The sequence below is a fragment of the Coturnix japonica genome, chromosome Z (assembly GCF_054131305.1).
Source record: "Coturnix japonica strain WE chromosome Z, WE-NBRP24, whole genome shotgun sequence".
NCBI lineage: Eukaryota > Metazoa > Chordata > Aves > Galliformes > Phasianidae > Coturnix > Coturnix japonica.
Genome location: NC_140702.1, coordinates 40,672,888 through 40,693,606, shown reverse-complemented (window position 1 = coordinate 40,693,606; position 20,719 = coordinate 40,672,888). Strand labels below are relative to the sequence as shown.

At 35.7% G+C, this 20,719-nt stretch overlaps 1 protein-coding gene across 18 annotated transcripts in view; it reads right to left on the bottom strand.

The window, feature by feature from the left end:
- TRPM3 (transient receptor potential cation channel subfamily M member 3) overlaps positions 1-20,719 on the bottom strand; it is a 399,190-nt gene that overhangs the window by 109,799 nt on the left and 268,672 nt on the right. For 16 of the 18 annotated variants that reach the window (XM_085529722.1, XM_085529723.1, XM_015849141.3 and 13 more), the window contains exons 2-5: positions 11,793-11,872; positions 10,914-11,118; positions 4,775-4,988; positions 1,650-1,774 (exon numbers count right to left, since the gene is read on the bottom strand). In XM_085529722.1, the coding sequence (XP_085385848.1) occupies positions 1,650-1,774; positions 4,775-4,988; positions 10,914-11,118; positions 11,793-11,872 (624 nt within the window). Of the gene's footprint in view, positions 1-1,649; positions 1,775-4,774; positions 4,989-10,913; positions 11,119-11,792; positions 11,873-14,659; positions 14,875-20,719 lie in introns of those variants that run through there. The other 2 variants (XM_085529726.1, XM_085529725.1) reach the window with 2 other exon arrangements.

Genomic DNA, 20,719 nt, shown 5'->3' with positions numbered 1-20,719 from the left:
ATGGTAGATGTAATAAAGCTTCTCAGCTATGACTTCAGATGTAACATGGGCCAGACAAGTGTTGGAGCATTAGCAGAAGCACAGCTCTGCTGAGCAAACCTCGTGTGCCATAAAGCACGGAGAGGCAGCATGTACTGGGATATGTGCACTGGCAGAAGTAAACTCCTCCCCCTCTCCACTTATATTCCATGATTATTTTCTGTATCCAATGCTCCAAACCATGAGGGTATGCTTTGATAACACCCTAGTTTTGATGATAATTTAACCAGACATAGTTCATATAGGCATAAAGCCATGCTGATGCTAGAGTTCGACAGGCCTTTCACTACTGGCTGACATTCTTTTTCTCCCCCTGCAATCTTTTGTGTCTTCTGTGTTATGCTTAATGACAGTTCATTTTACATTTCTATGGTACTATTTATATTCTCTCTTCTTGGTTCATTTCACAGCATTCGCCTCTAATGAGCCAGTCAACACAGTGAACTTTGATTTTCAAAATGCTTGCTCACCAAGTGTTACAAAAGAAACTGCATACACAAAATGGGAGAGAAAGTTCTTCAAGGGTTTGGTAACTGAAAATTATAGAGAAAGGGAGGGAAAGTGTTGAAAAAAAGGATAATTTTTGCAACAACTAATCACTAAGAAGATTTAATAACAAGTGGCCTACCTCAAAATGAGTCATATAGAGGTTTAAGGTTAATGAGTGCAAAAATCTTGCAGACAACTCAGTGGACTATGAAGAGTTGAAGAAAGCTTTTATGAAGTATCCTGACTAGATTATAAAATTGAGATGAAATGCAATACTTGTAAGCATACTATTACATGTCCAGTATAAATCAGTAACACTCAAGATGCACTGAAGATGCCACCAATCAGCCATTTCATGGAAATATCAGGGGTCACAGAGCTATATATCTGTCTACCACAGATATATTTAAGTACTGCTTTTGCTATTAGTGATAACTCTCTAATTGTAGCCCTCATGATGGTCACACTCATGGAAGACTTTACATAAATATGTTTGCTTCAGTTCTTTTTTTTTCTTTAACTGTTATTCCTTTCACTGTGATGATAACACTATTTTTGATTTATTAGAAGCCACTAATCCATTTCAAAGGAAAGTACTTAATTTTTCTGAGTGACAGAAATATGGCCTATTAGGAGGTAACTGGTGTTATGATTCATTGAGGTTTGATCTCATGGCCAATATTTATGAGACTTCTCTCAGCTGAGGTAATAAATAGTAATAGGATGGAATATGTTGCATGGGAGACTGTCTGTAAGTATGAATATAACCAATACACCATAATACTGTTGCAAAATGAATTGGACTTCAAGCTTTCCAGTACATAATGATTGAAAGATGAAGCTTTAGTACATTTTCTTCATGATTTATTTTAAAATTAAAAAATATATGTTCTAGAAAGTACTGCAAATTTCTATTTCTTGACCTCTTGTTATTTTTTATTGTTGCTGTTGTTGTTGTTGCTATGTCAAAATTGTGATCACCCATAGTGGAAGCTCTGGTTATGTACTGATTTCTGCTGTTGTAGGCATTAATTCTGTAAGAAGTTCATGACAGAGAGAAAAGGAAAATAACTGCAAAATTTATATATACTGGAGGTTATCTATGTCCACACAAGACTTACATCTTTGCCAATCAGATCCTCTTGATTTTCCACGATCCCCCAGGGAGCTATGCCAATGGTGCAGATCTTCCCCCGTGATTTTGAGGCATGATCTTTCAGTGCATCTCCAACATGTCGAATGACTCCTGGGGGAAAAAAGCACAAACCAGAGATTTAAAAATACTGACACTTCTGTTCATTTTGGTATAGATTCATGTGGTATGGTATGGATTTGTATGCTATAATATGGTAAGCATCCTATTTTTAGGGACCTCCTATGCAGTGAATAAAGACAACTTAATGCTTCTCAGTCAAGAAAGGAATATTTTTTCACTGATTACTATTATAGTAATATTATTATTATATTGTATGCTTGTCTTATCTAATCTACAAAATTATTAAATGAAGTAGCAGGAAAAATATTTACACAGGCCTAGAAATAAGAGGAGAAACAATGAGAGCAGACTGTAACTTGTTTATCTACACTTATGTTCATAAATGCACATGTATGCAAGCAGACACATGAAATATGTATCCTTCCCAAACATGGAAACAAGCACAAAAATGGAAAAAGAAAGATGAGGATACTGTGTGCCAGAATAAAGGAATCAAATCCTTCCACTGCTATGCAGTGATCTGGTCAGACATTTTTTGCAAAAATTCACAATCACTTGAGGATCAGAAAGAAAAACAGAAATTAGTATAGAGAGAATGACTGCTCCCTATTTCTCTTTCCTGTGCTTTCTGATACTCCTGGTTTGTACGCTTTTGATGTACTTTGTCAGTGTTCCAGATGTATCCTAGTCCATAGGACATAATCCACTCCTCCTTCATTTTCACAAAATCAGTTTTGGCCTGTGCATCAATAATTTATTTATTTATCTATCTGTCCATGTATTTGTTTATCCACTGTATCCATCTGCACTGCGGCAGACCTGTGGATTTGCTGTGGTTGTTATCTGTTACTCAGTCTCTCTGTTTGCTTCTTTTTTCTGATTCCATGAATTTCAAAATAACTGGATTGTAAATGTAACAGTCACACAGTAGGTAAAATTCTAGTCAAGCTTATCTGCACTTTAAATGTAGCATGTAAAAAAGAAAGATCCAAAACATTTAAGTCCTTGTGTGTGTTTCCTTCCAGTGGTATAAAGGGAAAAAGAAACAACCACTCTGTCCTCGTGAAAGAATCGTCTATAATTTAAACTATAGCCCAGAGAATAAGAAATTCAGCTGTTTAGGGCACTCAACTTTCAAAACAGCGTGAATATTCTGAACAACTTGCTGAAGTTCTTTACCAATCATGTTTATAGTTAGGAATGTACCATCCCTGGCACACTGACTCACAACACGATGGAAGCGTTTCAGGTTTTTTCAGTTATACTCCTCAAGTGAAATCTGATGTAAAAATTCAATACAAACAGAACTGAGATAGAAAAAATCTTAATTTTTTATAATTTCACACAGAGATAAAACACTTAATTTCCACCCATATAATTTGAAAACCTAGACCTGAAGCAACTTGGTTTTCTGCTATGTCATTCAGAAGTACCAATAAGAGATATCCAAGAACACAAAATTATGCCTTTTAATAGTAAAACATCATGACCTGAAGTTGATTGCTTTGAGTAGGTCACTTTAGATTACATGAAAAAAAAAAAAATCATTTTCAGCAGTAACAATGTTGACTTTTCTGATTTATTAGCACTGTTCTGGCATTCACAGCTACGGTGCTTTGAAAAAATAGTGTTTTACAAATACAAATACTTTATTTGGTTGTTGCTTATAAAATTTCTGTAGGATGATTTCCAGTGTTCATGTGGTATGTACACTGCATGCGTGAGTGTGCAACTTCTACAGTTTTCTAATATGTTTTTAAATTAAAAATGTATCTGTCTTTGCCAATGTCATCACAACAGTATCGGGCAACTAACACAGTTATTGTCACCACAGTACAGAGGTCAAAATTTAACCTGATGTTCTTCCTTGTTCTGCAGTCATGAGGGATGTACCTATACATGTTTAACACAGACAATTGTTTATCTAACAGATCAGAAGTTACGCCTCTTCTTTTCTATTTATATTGCTGATATGATAAAACTGACCATTGTCTTAAATTTTATTTGCCCTGGAATCTAAATAGCCCAAGACTCTCGATTAGCACACATATTCAAATACATAAAATTTGATCCCCAAAGCATTAAAACTGACGCATGATAGAGTGATTACAATATATTCCATAGACAGTAAGAGGATACACTCTGTGGGATTACTGAAGTAATAAATTATTGTGTTACTACAGCAAATAACAATAGCAAGAATTGACAAGTACATCAGTCCTGGCTCAAAACTTTTTGCATTTATCTTTAGCAGAAATCTTTGCTTTTTTCCTGACTCCCTCCTCTCTTTGTCTCCTGCAGGGAGGATAGCTGGGAAGCTAATTCCCAACATTTATTTATCAAGGGAACTAGGTTTAGAAGATTATTCCCCAAAATGATGTGCTGTCTCACAGAAGTGTTGAGCCAGCTGCTGTCTTGTGTTATTAGAAGGCCCATATGGTATATTGCAGATGTGTTCAACTTTGAATACAAATGGTAATATTATCTCCCTTGCTCCAGGGGTAATAGGAAAATACAGGTCTTCAAGAAAGGAAAAAGTGATACTTATTCACAGTAAAATTTTCTATCACATCAACATTTTTTTTTTCTTTTTTTTTTTTTTTTTTTTTCCCATCAGCATTTCAGATTTATAGGAGAAAATGAAATATCTTTTCTGGATAAAAATGTTTTTTGTTTTAAGCAATACAAGTTTGACTTCTTGAGCTTCTGGTTATTATTCTGTCTCTGTAGGTGACTGCTGACCTTGTCAAATCTTCACTAATAACATAACTGCCTTACAGGAGGCTTTATTTTCACCTCCCCAGTGTGCTTTCCTGTTTAAGTCAACCTTGTATTCCTTGGTAGCTGCCAGACTGGTATAAACTTGGCATTTTCATGTTTACACATAGTACCATCAGCACTAATAAAATAAAGCAAGCCATGTTTACCAAATCTGATCACCCCTATATATATATATATATATTTTTTTTTCTGTCAGACTGATGAAATCACACAGATGCCACTGTGATTTCATTTCAAGTTTGCTGTTACCTGTGTTTACTCCTCCAGTAAATATCCACGCTCCAGTTGTCATAGCAGCCTTAATGAGGCCTTTTCCAAAGACTTGCTTGAGCTTCGGCTGAAGTTCAAAATTCTGAAGGCCCCCATGCACAGAGATGAGAAGTTTTGGGAGCTCAAGCTGCCATTCTTTGGTCATCAGGTGTAGAAGAAGGTCAGGCTTTGTGTCAAAGGACACACGTACATACTGTGGAAATAAGGGCAGTGGTAAAGAAAAAGATTGGTTATACTTAGTGATGCTTAATGCATATCACCTATGCCCAGTAAAACACAGAAAAAAGTCAAACTTCATGATGAAGGTGTTAACTATTTGCAAAGTTGGTAATTTTTTTCTGATTTTTGTGGAAAACTAGGCTACTAGCAATAATGGAACACTTGTTTTTAAAAAATTATTTTTATTTTTATTTTTTTTCTCCCCCCCCCCCCCCAATTTTTAAACTTCCTTTTAGGAAATTATGAATTGTATCTATGTGCTTAGAAATGTTTAATAGATGTGTGTCTTGAAATTAATGACGTAGAAAATGAAAACACTTAAGTAGTCCGGCAAAAACAACCTAGTGAATTGTGAATTAATAAACACTCAAAACATAGGAAGTAACAGAAACAAGTTTGGTTATTCAGGTATGCATAAGTTTAAAGTGAGCAAGACTATGAAATAGGTACTTTTCAAATGAATGAATGCTGACTTATTTGTAAGTATTCAGGAATTTGCCCGACAAAGCACAGGCCCCCTAAAATTACTCTGAAACACATTTACACATTTCCAGATCTTGGCTCTTCTGTGTCGCATCTGCAGTATTTTGTCCCAAAGGAGAACATGTCCATCTGTGTGTGTGTGCTCAAAGGTAGCAACTGCCTTCAAATTCTCTACAGCCACACTACATTGCACACAGACCTCTCTCTGCCTGGTAAGCCTTTCTCTTGTCCCCACTCTTTACCTTGCTGATGTATGAATTGTTTCACAAAACTTGTGCCATGACAGATACTTTTTTGAGGTTTTTTAATACAACACCAGGGGGTTATAAAAGACAATGTAAAACCTTTCTATAGCTCGTTAAGATTTGGAAGGACCACTTTTATCAAATAGGGTAGGTAATCAAAAGCCAATAACCTATCATATGCCTGTTTGAACCAATACCTATACAGCTATCTAAAGATTCTTTCCCCTGACAGTTTGTTAGCACAGCCATTAACCATCAGGTACACAAAATAGGGACCTTTGTTTTCAGCTACAGGAATATTCAGATCTACATTACTCATTGCAGCATGACAAATAATATAATATCCACATATACAATGTAATCCCTTTGTCCCTTTTTATTATGTCTACTCATACTTATAGCCGTAAGATTTTTCTGCTTTAGTAAGCACATGATAGTTAGGTGGACATCTTTCCAGTTGAGTAAGATATATGGACTCAATATTTTTTTTTTTTTCCAGAAGAAATTGATAATATCCAGGTGGGTTTTTTTTTTGTTTTTTTTGTTTTTTTTTTTTTCAAGAAAGAATGAATAGCCATCACCTGTGGAGAGCAAGTGGGACATAGCCAAACTGAAAGATGAGCATGTGTATCTGTATTTGTTCCAGTATATCAGTAATGTTCTCTACAGTTGTCATGCACATTCTTAACAGCTACAAGACAAATACCATACAGTAAAAATGTCTGGCATAGAGTATGGTACACCTGAGCTTCTATAAATTAACTGTATCATCATCAGCTACCCTTTCAAGCACAAGCATGGGAAAACCTCACTGACCAGATCAGATGATGAGAGTAATGGTTTTGATTAGGATTCAGAAGCTGCCAAAATTTCAATACACTGGAGAGTTGTTAAGTGACTTAATCCTTATTCTCTTTGCCTTGGCCCTAAAGACAACTGACCCTGAAAAGTGCTAGCACTCATTACACTACGGGTACTGACAGAGAAACACCATCCTTTGGGCATGACTTTAGACTAGACATTAGACTAACCTGGTCTAAACATGGAGATTACATTTTGGAATCATTGCCATCTCAATGTGCTTGTGGCAAAGTCAGACCGTGAGTTTTAAGCAAATAGTTAGACAAAGTAAATTCATATCAATAATGACCAAAAGAAATTTTTGGAAAGCAGAGGCCAGTGTCATTCTTGTATATTATATAACCCATCCAGTAACTGTTTTTGATTCTTTGGTCTTTTTATACCCTGACAGACTTGACTGATTTCAACACATGACCATAAAATGAAAGATCATCCTGTTTGTCTTGCCCACTCATTACCAAAACTAGCACTGAGGCTGTCAGCAAGGGCACCATTTAATGCCAACACTTGTTTCATTTTTTTATCAAACTGTTTCCTGGAAAATAACCATGCCAAATAACCCATCTAACAGCAGTGTTTGCAAGTTGGACTTCAATGCCTTAGTGCAAAAGTCAAGGAGCGGTAAAAATATGACTGTTACTCAAGAACAGCCATCTTACGAAAGTACATGGTGCATAACAGCAGATGAGAGTCACAGGGATAAGAAAGATTCAGAATAAAGACTGATTTTATTTTATTTCATCAAGGAAAATATCTTCAGACAACATTCTTTGATCTGGCAGGCAATCCAACACTTCTCTTCTGGTCCTCTTTGATGTGAGCAAAGACTGGGTGGATACTTCCCTTGTCTCAGACAAGATTTCACCACTGCATAGTTCTACAAGCTAAAGATTGATCCCTCCAAGTGTAACTTTCACAGAAAATGTCTGACCATATTCTCACTAAATTCAACAGCAAAACTGTAACTTAGGTCAAAATCAGACTGGTTCCCTGTAAGTTAATTTTCTCCCTAACATCTGAAGGCCTTCTCTAAGTTCCGTTAAGCATCCTGTGGAAGGAACATCATTGATTTACATGTCCTTTCTGTGATGTTCTCCATTTTTCTTCATCTATGACACATTCTTTTGATTTCTGTTAAACACCCTTTGAATATAGATTCACTGTAACAAAAACAATAATTAAAAAAAAACAACAAAAAACCCCCAAACAACAACAAAAAACCCCCAAACAACAACAAAAAAGAATGCCGCTCTTTTTTTTTTTTTTTTCAGTGAGTTATATGATTTAAAGGATTATCTCTACATTTTCACAACACTCATGGCTATTAATGTGCTTTTTACACATCTTTAACAAGAGTCACTATAAAATCTAATTTTATTATTTTCAGTGGAGGAAATAACCATCTGTTGGTCTAATATCTACTGATCTGTTCTGTACTAAGTACTAGTTCCCAATTACAAATTTGAGGTCACAGTTGGTTCTGTTACAAAATGCCATCTCATTTCTTGTAGTCTTGATTCCGAAAAAGCTACTAGATTTGCCCTTCATGCACAACAAGATGGTGTGCTTCTGTTCTGTGTTTATCACACTTAAAAATTTTAGGCATAGGCATCCATTTCAGGAACTAAAATAAATAAAAGTTCTTCCCCAAGGCTTTGCTTGATCTTAGTTATCTTGCTAAATCTTGCTGATTTATAAGTTTATTCTTTTAGGCAACAGGCATATAATTAACCTACTTCTTAACATGACTATTATGAAAAATAGCTTTTATACTATAGCAATATTTGATATCCAGTAATTAGAAAATAATTAAGTAGTCTAATTTTAGAAAAGAACAAAGATTTATTTTTCACGTTCTGCGTCCAATCCTTCCCTCTCTCCCTCCCTCCTCCACTTGATTTATGTTCCATGCTTGCTGCACTTGGGTTTTAAAATATGGAAAGAGAAAACATTTTTTGGTAAGTTTGTTGCTTATTATGGGAAAGATCTTGTGTCCAGCAAATTCAGAGACAGAAGTTTCATTTATCTTTTGTTAATAAAACTGCAACACCTACTTAGCCAGATTTGACTAAAATCTACTCTGCAATAATGTGGAGTACTGGAAGTATGATAATAAAGACACCTTAGCACTATTTTTAGTGAGAAACACACTATTATATGCAAAGATTGATTTTTATTAATATTAATATTGTTAATATTATAATTATTATCCAATTAGTTGTTATTCATTGTTGTTACTTGTTTAAAAAACATGCCATTAAAGTCTTGCATTCCTCCTTTTTTGTGCTTTAGGTATCACTAATGTTAATCAAATGAGACACCCTTTCAGAGATTTTTAGAGAAATGCTAAATTTGAAGCACTTTTCCTAGTAGCAGAATGATTGGATTTTTGGAGCTTTTGAAGAGATATTTAATTAGTGAATAATTTTGTTCCTACACTTCAGGTGAGGTTTAATGAATGTATCACAGATACAACCATCTTCCTGATTCCAGAACTATTAAGATAAAACCACAGTTTTTCAAGCAGTAAATGTTTCATCTATATTTTTCCTTGATTTTTTAAAAACTATTTAGATCTCTGTGATTTTTAAACTACTTTTGTCTCCTCTTTTCTAAATACTTCATGGTATTATTTTTGTTTGCAGTCCTGACTGTGCTCTGTGTCAAGGTTTTTCTGTTGTTCATGTTGACTTAGTTTTATTTCACATACATTCATACATTCATCTGAGTTTGAAACAACTCCTGTTCCCTTATGGTAACATAGTCCCAACTGAGAAGACCAGAGATCTTGTAATGCAATTAAAGTCTACACTTTCCCTAAACTCCAAATTAGTACACAGCTGCCTCAAATGCCTTGGGCAGTTCACTGCTTTGAAGAGCTCTTCAAGTATATCACTCAGAAAGCTCTACTGATAATTCTTTCTCAGAAAGAGCTTAATGTAATCATATACAGATAATAGCATGATGGTAACTACTTCTCTGAATCTATCTCAGTTTTGTTGAAAAGCATTCTGTTTTAATCACAGTCCTTAGAAGATCCAACAACATAGTTTGTTTCATATTGGTGCCAAGGAGGGTGTCAATTTTGTTCAGTCTAAATGTTATATGATGAATCATATTCTCTTTGAGCAACCACCTTGCAGATTTTTAGGTGATTAGTTATCTACTGAACATAGGGTGTCTATGATATTTGCAAGGAAATGACCTAATTTGCTGTTAATTTCTTGGGTCAACAGTGTTTTCTGGTTTTGAACATTAGAGTTCATCCATCTGGATGAACGGAATCAATCATCCAAATATTTCCACCTCTATCCACCACATACACAACTGAGCAAAACACCAGACTCATCATAGTGCAGTACTGAGCCTGCCATCATCTCTAATCCTTCTAGTAGTACAACAGTCCTGAGAGTCCGACAAGGTAGTATGCAGGAAAAGAAGACAGCACTAGGTTCCTGGGCAGGTTATTCTGGAGAGCACCTGTGGATTCTGGCTCCATGCTCACAGCTGCCCAAAGCAGTGTCTTAGCCACAGCATGCTGGATACAGGCTTGCTTTCAATTCCTAAGGCCACAGGAACTACAGTTTAGCTATAGCCAGATACATTCTTCTTTTTATGTAATGCTATGTAGAAATACATGCATAGGTTAGTGTGGGTACTGCAAACTTCTCTCACTTAATGGAAAAATGCATTCAGATTAACACACTTTGGTATTGCTTCATAACATTGTATTAGGAATGAATCATAATACAGACTTCCTGGATCAAGTAAATCTGGAGCAATACAAGTATTGTCTCAGTTCTTTGCTTACACACTGGTAGGCCTCTTATTTCACTGGAAGATAAGCAAGTAAATCTAACTGGTCTGTCCTTCAACCTATGATTGGAGGAATTCTCTGGAGATCTATTTCAAATTTGTCAGCCTTGCAGACACACCCAGCGAAGGGAAGCCACAGCTGAATTCTAATACTATTCAGAAAAAGAGAGATAGGGGGCTACTGAAAGAAAATTTAGATAATTGCACGTTAGCATGTCCTTGGTTATTACAAAAGTAGCCCCTTCTATGCTGCCCTATAGCTTTTACATTTCCTTCTGTTCACGAGTTCTTTGGAACACAATATGTAATTATGTATTGTACATTTTTACACTAAATAATTCAAAATTAAATTAAGAAAGAATGCTGTTGATTATTCTGGAATGTTTATCTTTTTTGGGTTTTTTTTTGGTCTTTTTCTTTTCTTCTCCCCCCCCCCCCCCCCCCCCTGGCAACTAGCTTGTAACATTATTTATCTAAGAGAAAATCATGATTACCATGGCTTTATTGGAGTGGCCTCCTCCCTGGAACTCAATGGTTCCAAAAGCGTCCGTTGGGCTGAGCTGCGTGTGCTTGCTGATGGACCACTTCTCTGACTGGATGTCATTGCGAGTAAGCCTGCTTTCATTTTTCTCATTTTGGATAACGGAGATACTCGGAGTCAGTCCAACATGTTGACCTATTAGACGCCCACAGCAACACCTATGATATCAAACAAGCAGAAATCTATTTCCATATGCATATATATAAGCAAGACATAATAAACAGCCTATACATCTTCCCCTTCAAAAACCTTTCAACTCTGCTGACCTCATTTTTGCTATCCCAAACCAATACAGTACAGATACTAAGATTTCTTTCTATATTTTGTTTGCATTATCATATATTTCAATAACATTTTCTGTGTCCTCAGACACATTAGGTTGAATTCATTAGGCCAGCAAAATTCAGGTTGGAGGAAGTAATTCTTCTCTGTGGAAGTGGTTGAGTGCTGGAATGGGCTGCCCAGGAAGGTGCTGGAGTCACTGACCCTGGAGGTGCTCAAGGAACATTTAGACATTGCACTGAAGGACGTGGTTTAGTGGGAAATCCTGGTGCTATCCACCAGCTGGATAATCTTAGAGGTCTTTTCCAACCTTGATGATTCTATGTTTCTAAATTAAACACAGACACCAATGACCTTCCATGTCTCTTATTGATGAAGTATGTTTTGAAATGTAAAGGAACAGTGCTCATAGAAATCCACATCTGTAATTCAACCAATTATGATTAAATATGGCATTACAAACTATTTTTATCTACATATATATACATGTGCATATGTAAGATACTCCCTTGTAATCAGCTTCATTTTCTTGCAAGTATCATGTAATTACCTATGGGGGTCTTTGGTGCTGGGTATGATATGAACACATTCTCTCTTGTAGAAAGCTCTTTCTATCCATGATTTCTGTGCCTAAAAAAGGGAAAGAAAATGCATTAAGTTCTGTTTGCTAAACACGGCTTACAGTACCTTTGAAGAAAGAATGTAAAACATAGAAGAAAAGCTTACTGACTTTGCATTAATGCAGTACATGAGTTGCACAGGGTAAACATTTTCTATTAAACTTGTGGTTTCCTTCTCTACAGCACTCAATAGAAGGTCTTAATTTATTTTTTTTTCATTTTTTTTTTTCACTAGCCATTTGACTTTTATGCTGTCAATTATATTCTCATAAAGGCAGCCACCTGAGAAGAATTACTTCAAACTGTAAATTATTATTATCTTTCTGCACAGGAGAGACAATCACAGCTGTTTATCAAAAAGACTTTGTAAATATAATGACACTACTCAAATAAAAAAGAATCCCAGAAACTAGAGAAAAATCTCAAAATAAAATTGATAGCACCATGACTACTTTGTAATTTTTAGATAAAACTACACAAAACACCCAAAAAACAACAAAAGAGATTCATTTCCAAAACACAATACAAAAAAGCTCTGATAAAGTAAGAGAACACATTAAGTGTCAGATGACCTGTCTGTGTAAGTTATGAAACTAAGTTAAATGCAACTATGACAGTTAATTCCACTTCCTGATCTTGCCCAGATACTCTCAGGAAATTAAATAATTTCTCTCAGCTCAGTCTTCATTGATAAATTATTTCTTTTGACAAGCAGATACACTGAAATTTTCCTTTAAAAATTTATTACAAAAAAGTAGGTTTTATAAAAGATATTAAAATAACAAAATTACCTATTTAACTGCAAAGCATTAACAAAACTAGAGGAACTATGAAAAAGCCACTTGAGAATTAAGTAAAGTGAAATGAGATCATTTAAATGAAATCTGATCACCTTGCTTTTGTGAAAAAATAAAATATGAAACAGACTTTATAAAATTCCACACCTACTATGTAATGTCTTTTTGTTAGATAGCTTTGTAGCCTACTATCATTTTTAAAGGCAGAAGCTTGTGTTTCTGGGATTTTTGGAAATCCCTGTGAACAGTGGAAATTTCCTGGAGTCAATTAAAACAGTAGTATAAAGTACCATACTAACAATTCATAACTACATTCATTATGCCTCACTCACGGTGCATAAAAATTTGATTACTCATGTTATTTACCAACATTTTATCTTCTCTCAACTCACATTTTTATTTGAAAAATCTGCTCCACTTCATGTTTTGCAAGGAATGTAGACACCTCTAAAAAGTCATAGTATGCAAAGGGAAGATTACCTTGAATTTCAAAATTATAACTTCTAATCACTGGCAAACCTTTAGTACTACTAATAATCACAACACCGTATACTGTATTGAACATTTTTTCAACCTGATGGCCTTTTCAGGCAAGGAAAGGCTTCTTAAAAACTAATTTTTTAGATTTGTCAAGACATTCAATACGGACTTCAAGAACTTCATTTGATCCTCTTAATGCAGAACATCTGAAGCTATGTGGGAAAACTATGGTTTTTCTTATTATATTGTGTATTTTACTGTGTGTTGCGTAGAAAAAAGGAAGTTACAATTATTACTCAAGCAGTGTAATTCTAACAACTGAAATTACATTCTTTCCAGTATGTACCATCTATTCTTGGAATCTCTTAGTCTCAGTTTCTAGAGTACACAAGTGTTCTATACTGCTCTAGGAGGGCAATGCTAAGAAACTGCGTACTTACGAATCTCCTGTGTTGCACGTATATAGTAACTTGATGAGAAAAGGACACTTATTGACTAAGGCCAACTTAGTTTATTGCATGTTTGTTTTACCACTATGTGTTTATGACATCCTTCATCTTCTCTAGAAAGAATGAACAGGCTTTTTGCTAACTTTTCTTCCTGACATCCCAAAGTGGAACTTCTACACCATTATTCTCATCCATGTTGCAAAGACTCCCTGGAAATGGCCTTCATTAAACGTATTAATTTAATAACTTTCTCTGCAGTTTACCTTGGTGAATTTACTTGCTACACAGGTCTAAAGCATCATTTTAAAAGATGACCCCTAACTCAATTCATTTAAACATCAAAAGTATTTCCAGAAAGGTAAGAGTTGTACTCTTTCATACTCTCTGTCTATGTAAGAAGGAAACCCATACCTGCCAAACATAATAATTGGAATCTTCATCACATTTCTTCAAACATAAAACTAAAAAATAATAGCCTGATTAAAAAAATCCTTTTTTCATATAGAGGTAAAAAGACTTCAGTTTTAGATTTCAAAGAATGTACCATCCTACCTGACAGATAAAGCATACCAATATATGATTTTCTCATTTTGAAGTTATTTCAAACTAAAAAGAAAGAATCTATTTTTACTGCTCCATGTCAGTTTTTGTTCTGTCATGGAGAACATTTGCAATGTACAAGACTTAGAGGTATAATAAATTTTGTCACTTGCAGTAGGGATTTCAAAGAGGAATTACAATAATTTGAGGAAATTAACAAGATAATTACCAAACGGTCTACATTAAACTCTGGTTTATCATTTGAATTAGTAAAGCAGTAAAAAGTTTAGAAATATAACTGCAATAAAAGTAGAATAAAAAGGTCATCTCCTGGTTTTTTTTGTTGGTTTTTTTTTTTTTTTCCCAAGCACGCCTTCAACATTAATTCATAAAACAATTTAAAGTCCACACTGAATTCCTGAAGTACATGCCACACTTCTACTCAGATTTAGTTTACTTGTAGCTCGAATCTCTCAACAAAATACCTCTGTCAGCTATCTGTAAAATCCCACAAAGATACTCTTTTTTTACCTGGTCATCACGCTTGGTGTCTAAGTCTATCCCAGAGCAAACTCTGCTGTCGACATTTCACTGCTGCTGGTCATTGCTAACAAGACTTTGGCGTTTGCTCCCTGAGCAAGGCATTCAGCCTGTCTACAGGGATGGCAGCAGAGCAGAGCCCTTGTGCCCATGAGCAGCTTGCAATGTGCTGCTGTGGGATTAGCCTTGTTAAGGGTCTGGTGGACATGCGCTCGCAGCCCCAAAACACCCCTTCATTTGAACATCTGATCTGACGCCAAAAGAAAAACAAATCCCCCGAGTGCTTGGATTTGACTGGCACAAGCTGTGACAGGCTTTTTTCCCCTTGTTGTTCCCCCTCAGGAAGCAAGCTTATGAAAGTGTGATAAGGTGCTCTGAGTCCTTAAAGTTCAAACTGGGAAAATAAATCCTTCAAAAGAAACAGTGTACTAAAACTAGAGGGAACCTGAGCACACAAGAGAGACTGTTAATCTCCAAAGAATGAAAGCAGTGTGTTTACAGGGCAACCCAGAAATCCATACACAGCTGAAATATATTATGATTAATCAACAGTGGCATTCTTCCAAAGAAGCCGGGGTTTGTCGCTGTTTCTCACCACATTTGCTGTACTGTAATAAACATAACTTTTCAGAAAGTTATAAGCACAAATCTTTGTTTCTCAGAGACAAGCACTGCTTTCAGCTTAATTAAAAATCAGTAATATAAAATGCAACTTGAACATCTGAAAATTTAGGGATTAATTGAATGACCCATGTGATTGAATGCCTGTGAGTACCCATGTGATATCAAACCTGAAAAGCATTTTCATATGAAAAGCATTTAGGGTTTTGTTTTTGTTTTTTTTTTTTAATAAGTAATTATACATTTAATTCAATGACTATTTCAAGCATTAAACAAAAAACAGTATTTTTACTTTTTTTTCCCCTGTAAGTTTGGAAGAATTCCTCTCTACTTCTACATATGGATACATGTCCTCCTCTCCTTTTCAGTGAGATTTCCATTTCATGCATATAAAACAAGCTGTCCACCTACTGCACAGATAGATACAAGCGTTAAAATATCCTACAGGAGCTCTTGTGAACCCAGGATGGTTGAAGATGAGTAGATGCACAGTGGTATAAGCTTAGAATTTGAAACACGTTGAAAAATGATGTTTTGTAGCTGATAATCAGCTCTATCAAATTGTTATTGTGCTCTTTGTATCTGCCATTGATTCCATGGAAACAAGTAGAAGACATTGCTTTTGGAACATCCTATGCACATAGACATATTCTGTTCCAATGAAACTACGATCCATGAGTAATACTGCTGCAATTCATTGAGCAACTGAGTATGAAATGCTTCCAAGCACACCCTGGATGGTCTCTTGAGCACAGAATCAGATCAGAGATGGTCTGTGTAGAATGGAAAAGGCAGAGGAAGTTGCAGCGTCAGGAACACAGGTCATAAGCAGCTCAATGAGGTAGAGAATGTAACCGGGGACTCAGCAGAAAAAGACTGCTAGCATTTTAACGCAAAGGAGTTGGGTTTGGTTGGGAGGATAGAGAAAACAAGAGGGGAGAAGAGACTTCAGATAATTTAGATAACTGATTAGAAATTCAAATCAGACAACAAAGTGAAATGCTAGGGATAGAAGACACATCTTCTCTTTAGAAGTTAACACAAGGAATTTATTTGCATATATCACTCAGTGGAACCATTTATAGGATGCTGTCAGTATATGCCATTGCAGAAAAGTACAACTATTTGACATGGTGCTTCTAAAGATGCTTATTATAATTCTCTTTGGTAATGAGAATACTAATACAATAGAAACACAAGTATTTTAATGGGAAGTAAAACAACAAACAACAAGCAAAGACAGGTTATGTAAAGCAAAGATAGTATATTTTCTTATATGTTGCAACCTATAATATGGACAACACTTTTAGAGAAGTGGATGCTTCACATTCTGCAAATTTACACATCGTTAACATATTCAACACAGATCACTATAAGTGAGACAAACTCTGAAGTAGTAGGTAGCAGTGAGTTCAGTATGGACTTCTTATGCAGGAGAACAAATATTAGAAATGAAAACAATATAACTTTTTCAGGAAAATAAATTCTAGCATATTTACCATGTGTTGTAGCCGGAATGCTTAACTGCTGACTTCTGAATTAAAGCTACTTTAAAAAAGTGTACTCTCTGCTCTGCCCTGGTGAGGCCACATCTGGAATGCTGTGTCCAGTTCTGGGCTCCTCAGTTCAGAAAATATTGGAGAGTAGAGGAGAGGGCAACAAAGATGACTGAGAGTCTGGAGTATCTCCTGTACAAGGAAAGGCTGAGAGATCTGAGACTGTTTATTCTGGAATAGAGAAGGCTGAGAGGGGATCTCATCACTGCTTATAAACATCTAAAGTGAAGGAATCAAGTCAATTGGGGCAGACTTTTTGGCATCATGCAGCAATAGGACAAGAGGCAGTGGGCAGAAATTGGAACACAGGATGTTCCATACAAACATGAGGAAGAAATTGTTTATTGTGCGTGACAGAGCACTGGAATAGGATGCTCACAGGGTTTGTGGAGTCACTTTTTCTGCAGGAAAAACCCACCTGGACACTTTCCCGTGCAACTTAGTATAGGCAATTTGCTTTAGCTGGGTGGTTGGACTTGATCTCTAGAAGTCCCTTCCAAGCCCTTCAGTTCTGTGACTCTGTAATTTTAGATGTCTTTGCTGTTTTTTGTTTGTTTGTTTGTTTGTTTTTTTCCAGTAGGGCAGAAATGGGGTGAGTTCTAACCCTCTGCTTCTCAGCTTTCTTGATTTCCAAATAACCAGGTTATAAAACAGGTTTGGAGCAAGAGAATTGTAGCAAGCTTTTCTCTACCTCTCAGTGGGGCAGAGCAGCTGGACAGGCAGTGGAGTATTACTGAAATCAATTACAGACAGTATTTGAAGGAGCATATGGTGACTGAAGTGCTATTGCAAGCTAATGTGATTAGTGTACTTTAATTAAAAAGGTACTTTTGGAAATCTCGCTGTCTCTGAGTGAGGACGTTTTATCAGTAAACTTTTATAGCTAGGTTAGTGGAAAGTATGGCAGTGCTTCAACACAGACTTGTTTCTAGCTGTACTCAAGTCAAGTTACACCCCTCATCTCAAATATAAGCAATATAACCAGTTCTGTGTCTAGCTTGAAGTATTATAATTTGACCTCTCTGCATAATAAGCTATGTGTATCATTAGATTGCACAAAATGTTTTTGTTTCTAGAACATGTTTACTACTAGCGGCATCTCACAGGCTGACTATTAATTCTTAGATCAACACAGTTACATTTATATGTAATTTGTTCTTGTGATTCTACAAACATTTTATCACCAGAGTTGTTCCACGAACAACACTGAACTGTCTTGAAAATCAAGCAGTATTCAGTACAAAGTGGGAGGACATAGAATGCAGTCATTTATTACTACAGACTGATGTTACAGAACTGAACTTTTTCATTATTTACTAGATTTAACTTTTATACTGTACTTAGAAGAAACAGTTATCAGGAACTTTTCATCTAGTAGATCATAAGTTTAAGCATTCTATCTGACATTCTTAGCAGAAGTTAATAGAAAAGTGTACATCTCTGCTAGCAAATATATACTTGTACTTTGTGTATTTTAAAAATATTATATATACCAAGCATATGTGATTGAACATCATTATCATGCTATTGGATAAGTAAGTGGGAAGATAAAATATCCTTCAAAAATACCCAGAGAGAATGCTTAGATCCAAGAACTGGTGTAGATATCCAAGCTCTCACAGACTTCTTCAAGACCATGGAAGTCCATGGATGTTCAAACGGGAAATTCTAGTGAAACACTATTTAAAATGAAGGGTATTCTATAAAGAGTACATTTAAAATGTTCCCCATTGTCTTCCTATGGGTACTGGCATCTAGACAAAAGAATTAAGCCTATTGACTTCATTTTGATGTTCCTTTGGAAAAAATACTTAAAATTTTAACAAATTTGTCATGAGGATAAAATTATTTAAATAAATAAATATTTTTAAGCAATAGCAGTCCAAATGGATCAGATAGTGGGTTTCCTTGGCCCACTGCTATGTGATCTGGAAGTGCCCTAAACAAGATCTTGGTGAACGTATGTAACACTTTTCCTATGAATCTCTAAGTTAGTAACTAATTCTTGCATTATTATGGTTTCTATGTGTTCTAGTTGCTTTGTGGGCACACAAATCTACTGACTTAACTTTCACCACCTATATAGCCCTTTTCTCTGCTGTAGGTGGAATTGTTCCCTTCCTTTTGAAAGGAAATGCTCATCTATCCTCTTCATGCCAGTCATAGTTTTCAAGAAAACTCCTTTTTTTCTTTTTCTTTTTCTTTTTCTTTCTTTTTCTTTTCCTTTTTCTTTTTCTTTTTCTTTTTTCTTTTTCCTTTTTTTCCTTTCCCCCTACAGATGCAGCAGTTGTGAAATATTTTGTCTCATGGAAGCCATTTATTATCTTTTACTATCCTTGCTTTCATTCTCCAAATATATTTCAATATCCTTCCTTCTGGAAAGAACAACCATGTAAAAATGGTAAACTACATACTGATAATGTGCTATGTGGACATTCACTGTCTTGGTATTTACCCCTTTAGAAACGGTATGTATTAAAAACATACAGTTTTCTCAGCCACCACTGTGATTACTAAGTTAATGTTTCCAAAGAAGTATCTAGCATAACCTCAGTATTTCATATTTCATTGCAGTGTGGCATAGAATTCATAACAGTAACTGTAGAAAGATCTATAAAGATCAAATTGTTTAAATTAAAATCCAGCAGAAAAGATCTATATATTCAACTCTAATTTCTTTGAAACACAGACTAACATATCGTAATAAAAAATGGCATCACAGTAGTCTGTAGGTACACAGATATAATTGGAAAGTGAAATATACAGAGAATATTTTTATGCCAGTTCAACACATGCCAGATTATCTTTTAATCCAGCAATTTTTTTTGCCGTCCTTCAGAAAAGTGTAACACTGTTACTAACTTATCAAGTTAAGGAAAGAGAATAACCTTTGTATCAGGACAGATCATACAGCTCTGTAATGAAAACACAGGACTTTAAAGTGCACATGTAGTAGTTTTGTGCTGAATCTAATTTTGATCTGAACTAATCATTCTTGATTTCTGAAGTGCTCATTGTACATTACAAATACATGACAGCTACAATATTGACTGCTTTTCACATATAGTGAGTGGGCAGTATTTGTAGCCACTATATGGGAGCTGACATGAAGAAGCAATTAAATTGTACATAATTGTATAAGGCCTAAAGAAATGGGGATTCCATATTCCCCAAGCCCAGACATTCATAAGGTCCAAATTATGCCACTGCTTGCATTTCATACAATCTTTCAGCCCTGCAACAATTTTCAAGTCTCTCCTATGCTCCTGCACAACGCATCCCTACAGGAAATCTTCGCTAGAATGCCTCGGTGTAGGTTCTGGTTTCATCACCCTCTGGCTTTCCTCCAAACACAATTTTGGAGAAATGGAACAGGAGAAAAGCCAATTATGTAAAACAAGAGATGAGACAACACTGCTGATTAGCTCTTCTGGCTGTATCCTGCTCTGCTGAGCCAAAGCCCTGATTTTCTCATGTTATTGAGAGGAAGATTCCCTTAGCTGAGAAGTGAAAAATTCAGTCAGTTTCCTGAAAGAGGTAGGGAAAACACTCAGAAAGCAAAACAGCCTTTTGGACAGAATAACATACTTATCTCTATGGTCTTCTTTGCTTCCTCACTGCCCTCTTCTCTTCTCCTAGAGATCCTCATATCTAGGTATTCCCTCACAGTCATTTTATTTACAACCACCTTCACTCACCAACCCAAGAACAGTGTGATGCTGCCTCCTCTACATCACGCTATCGATTAACTCTTCTTGTTGCAGCATGAGTGGGCAGAGAGCAGCCCTATGGGAGTGGACAGGGGGCTACCTCTGAATGAAAAGCTCGGTATGAGCTGACAACGTGTGCTTGCAGCCCCAAAACCCAACTATAT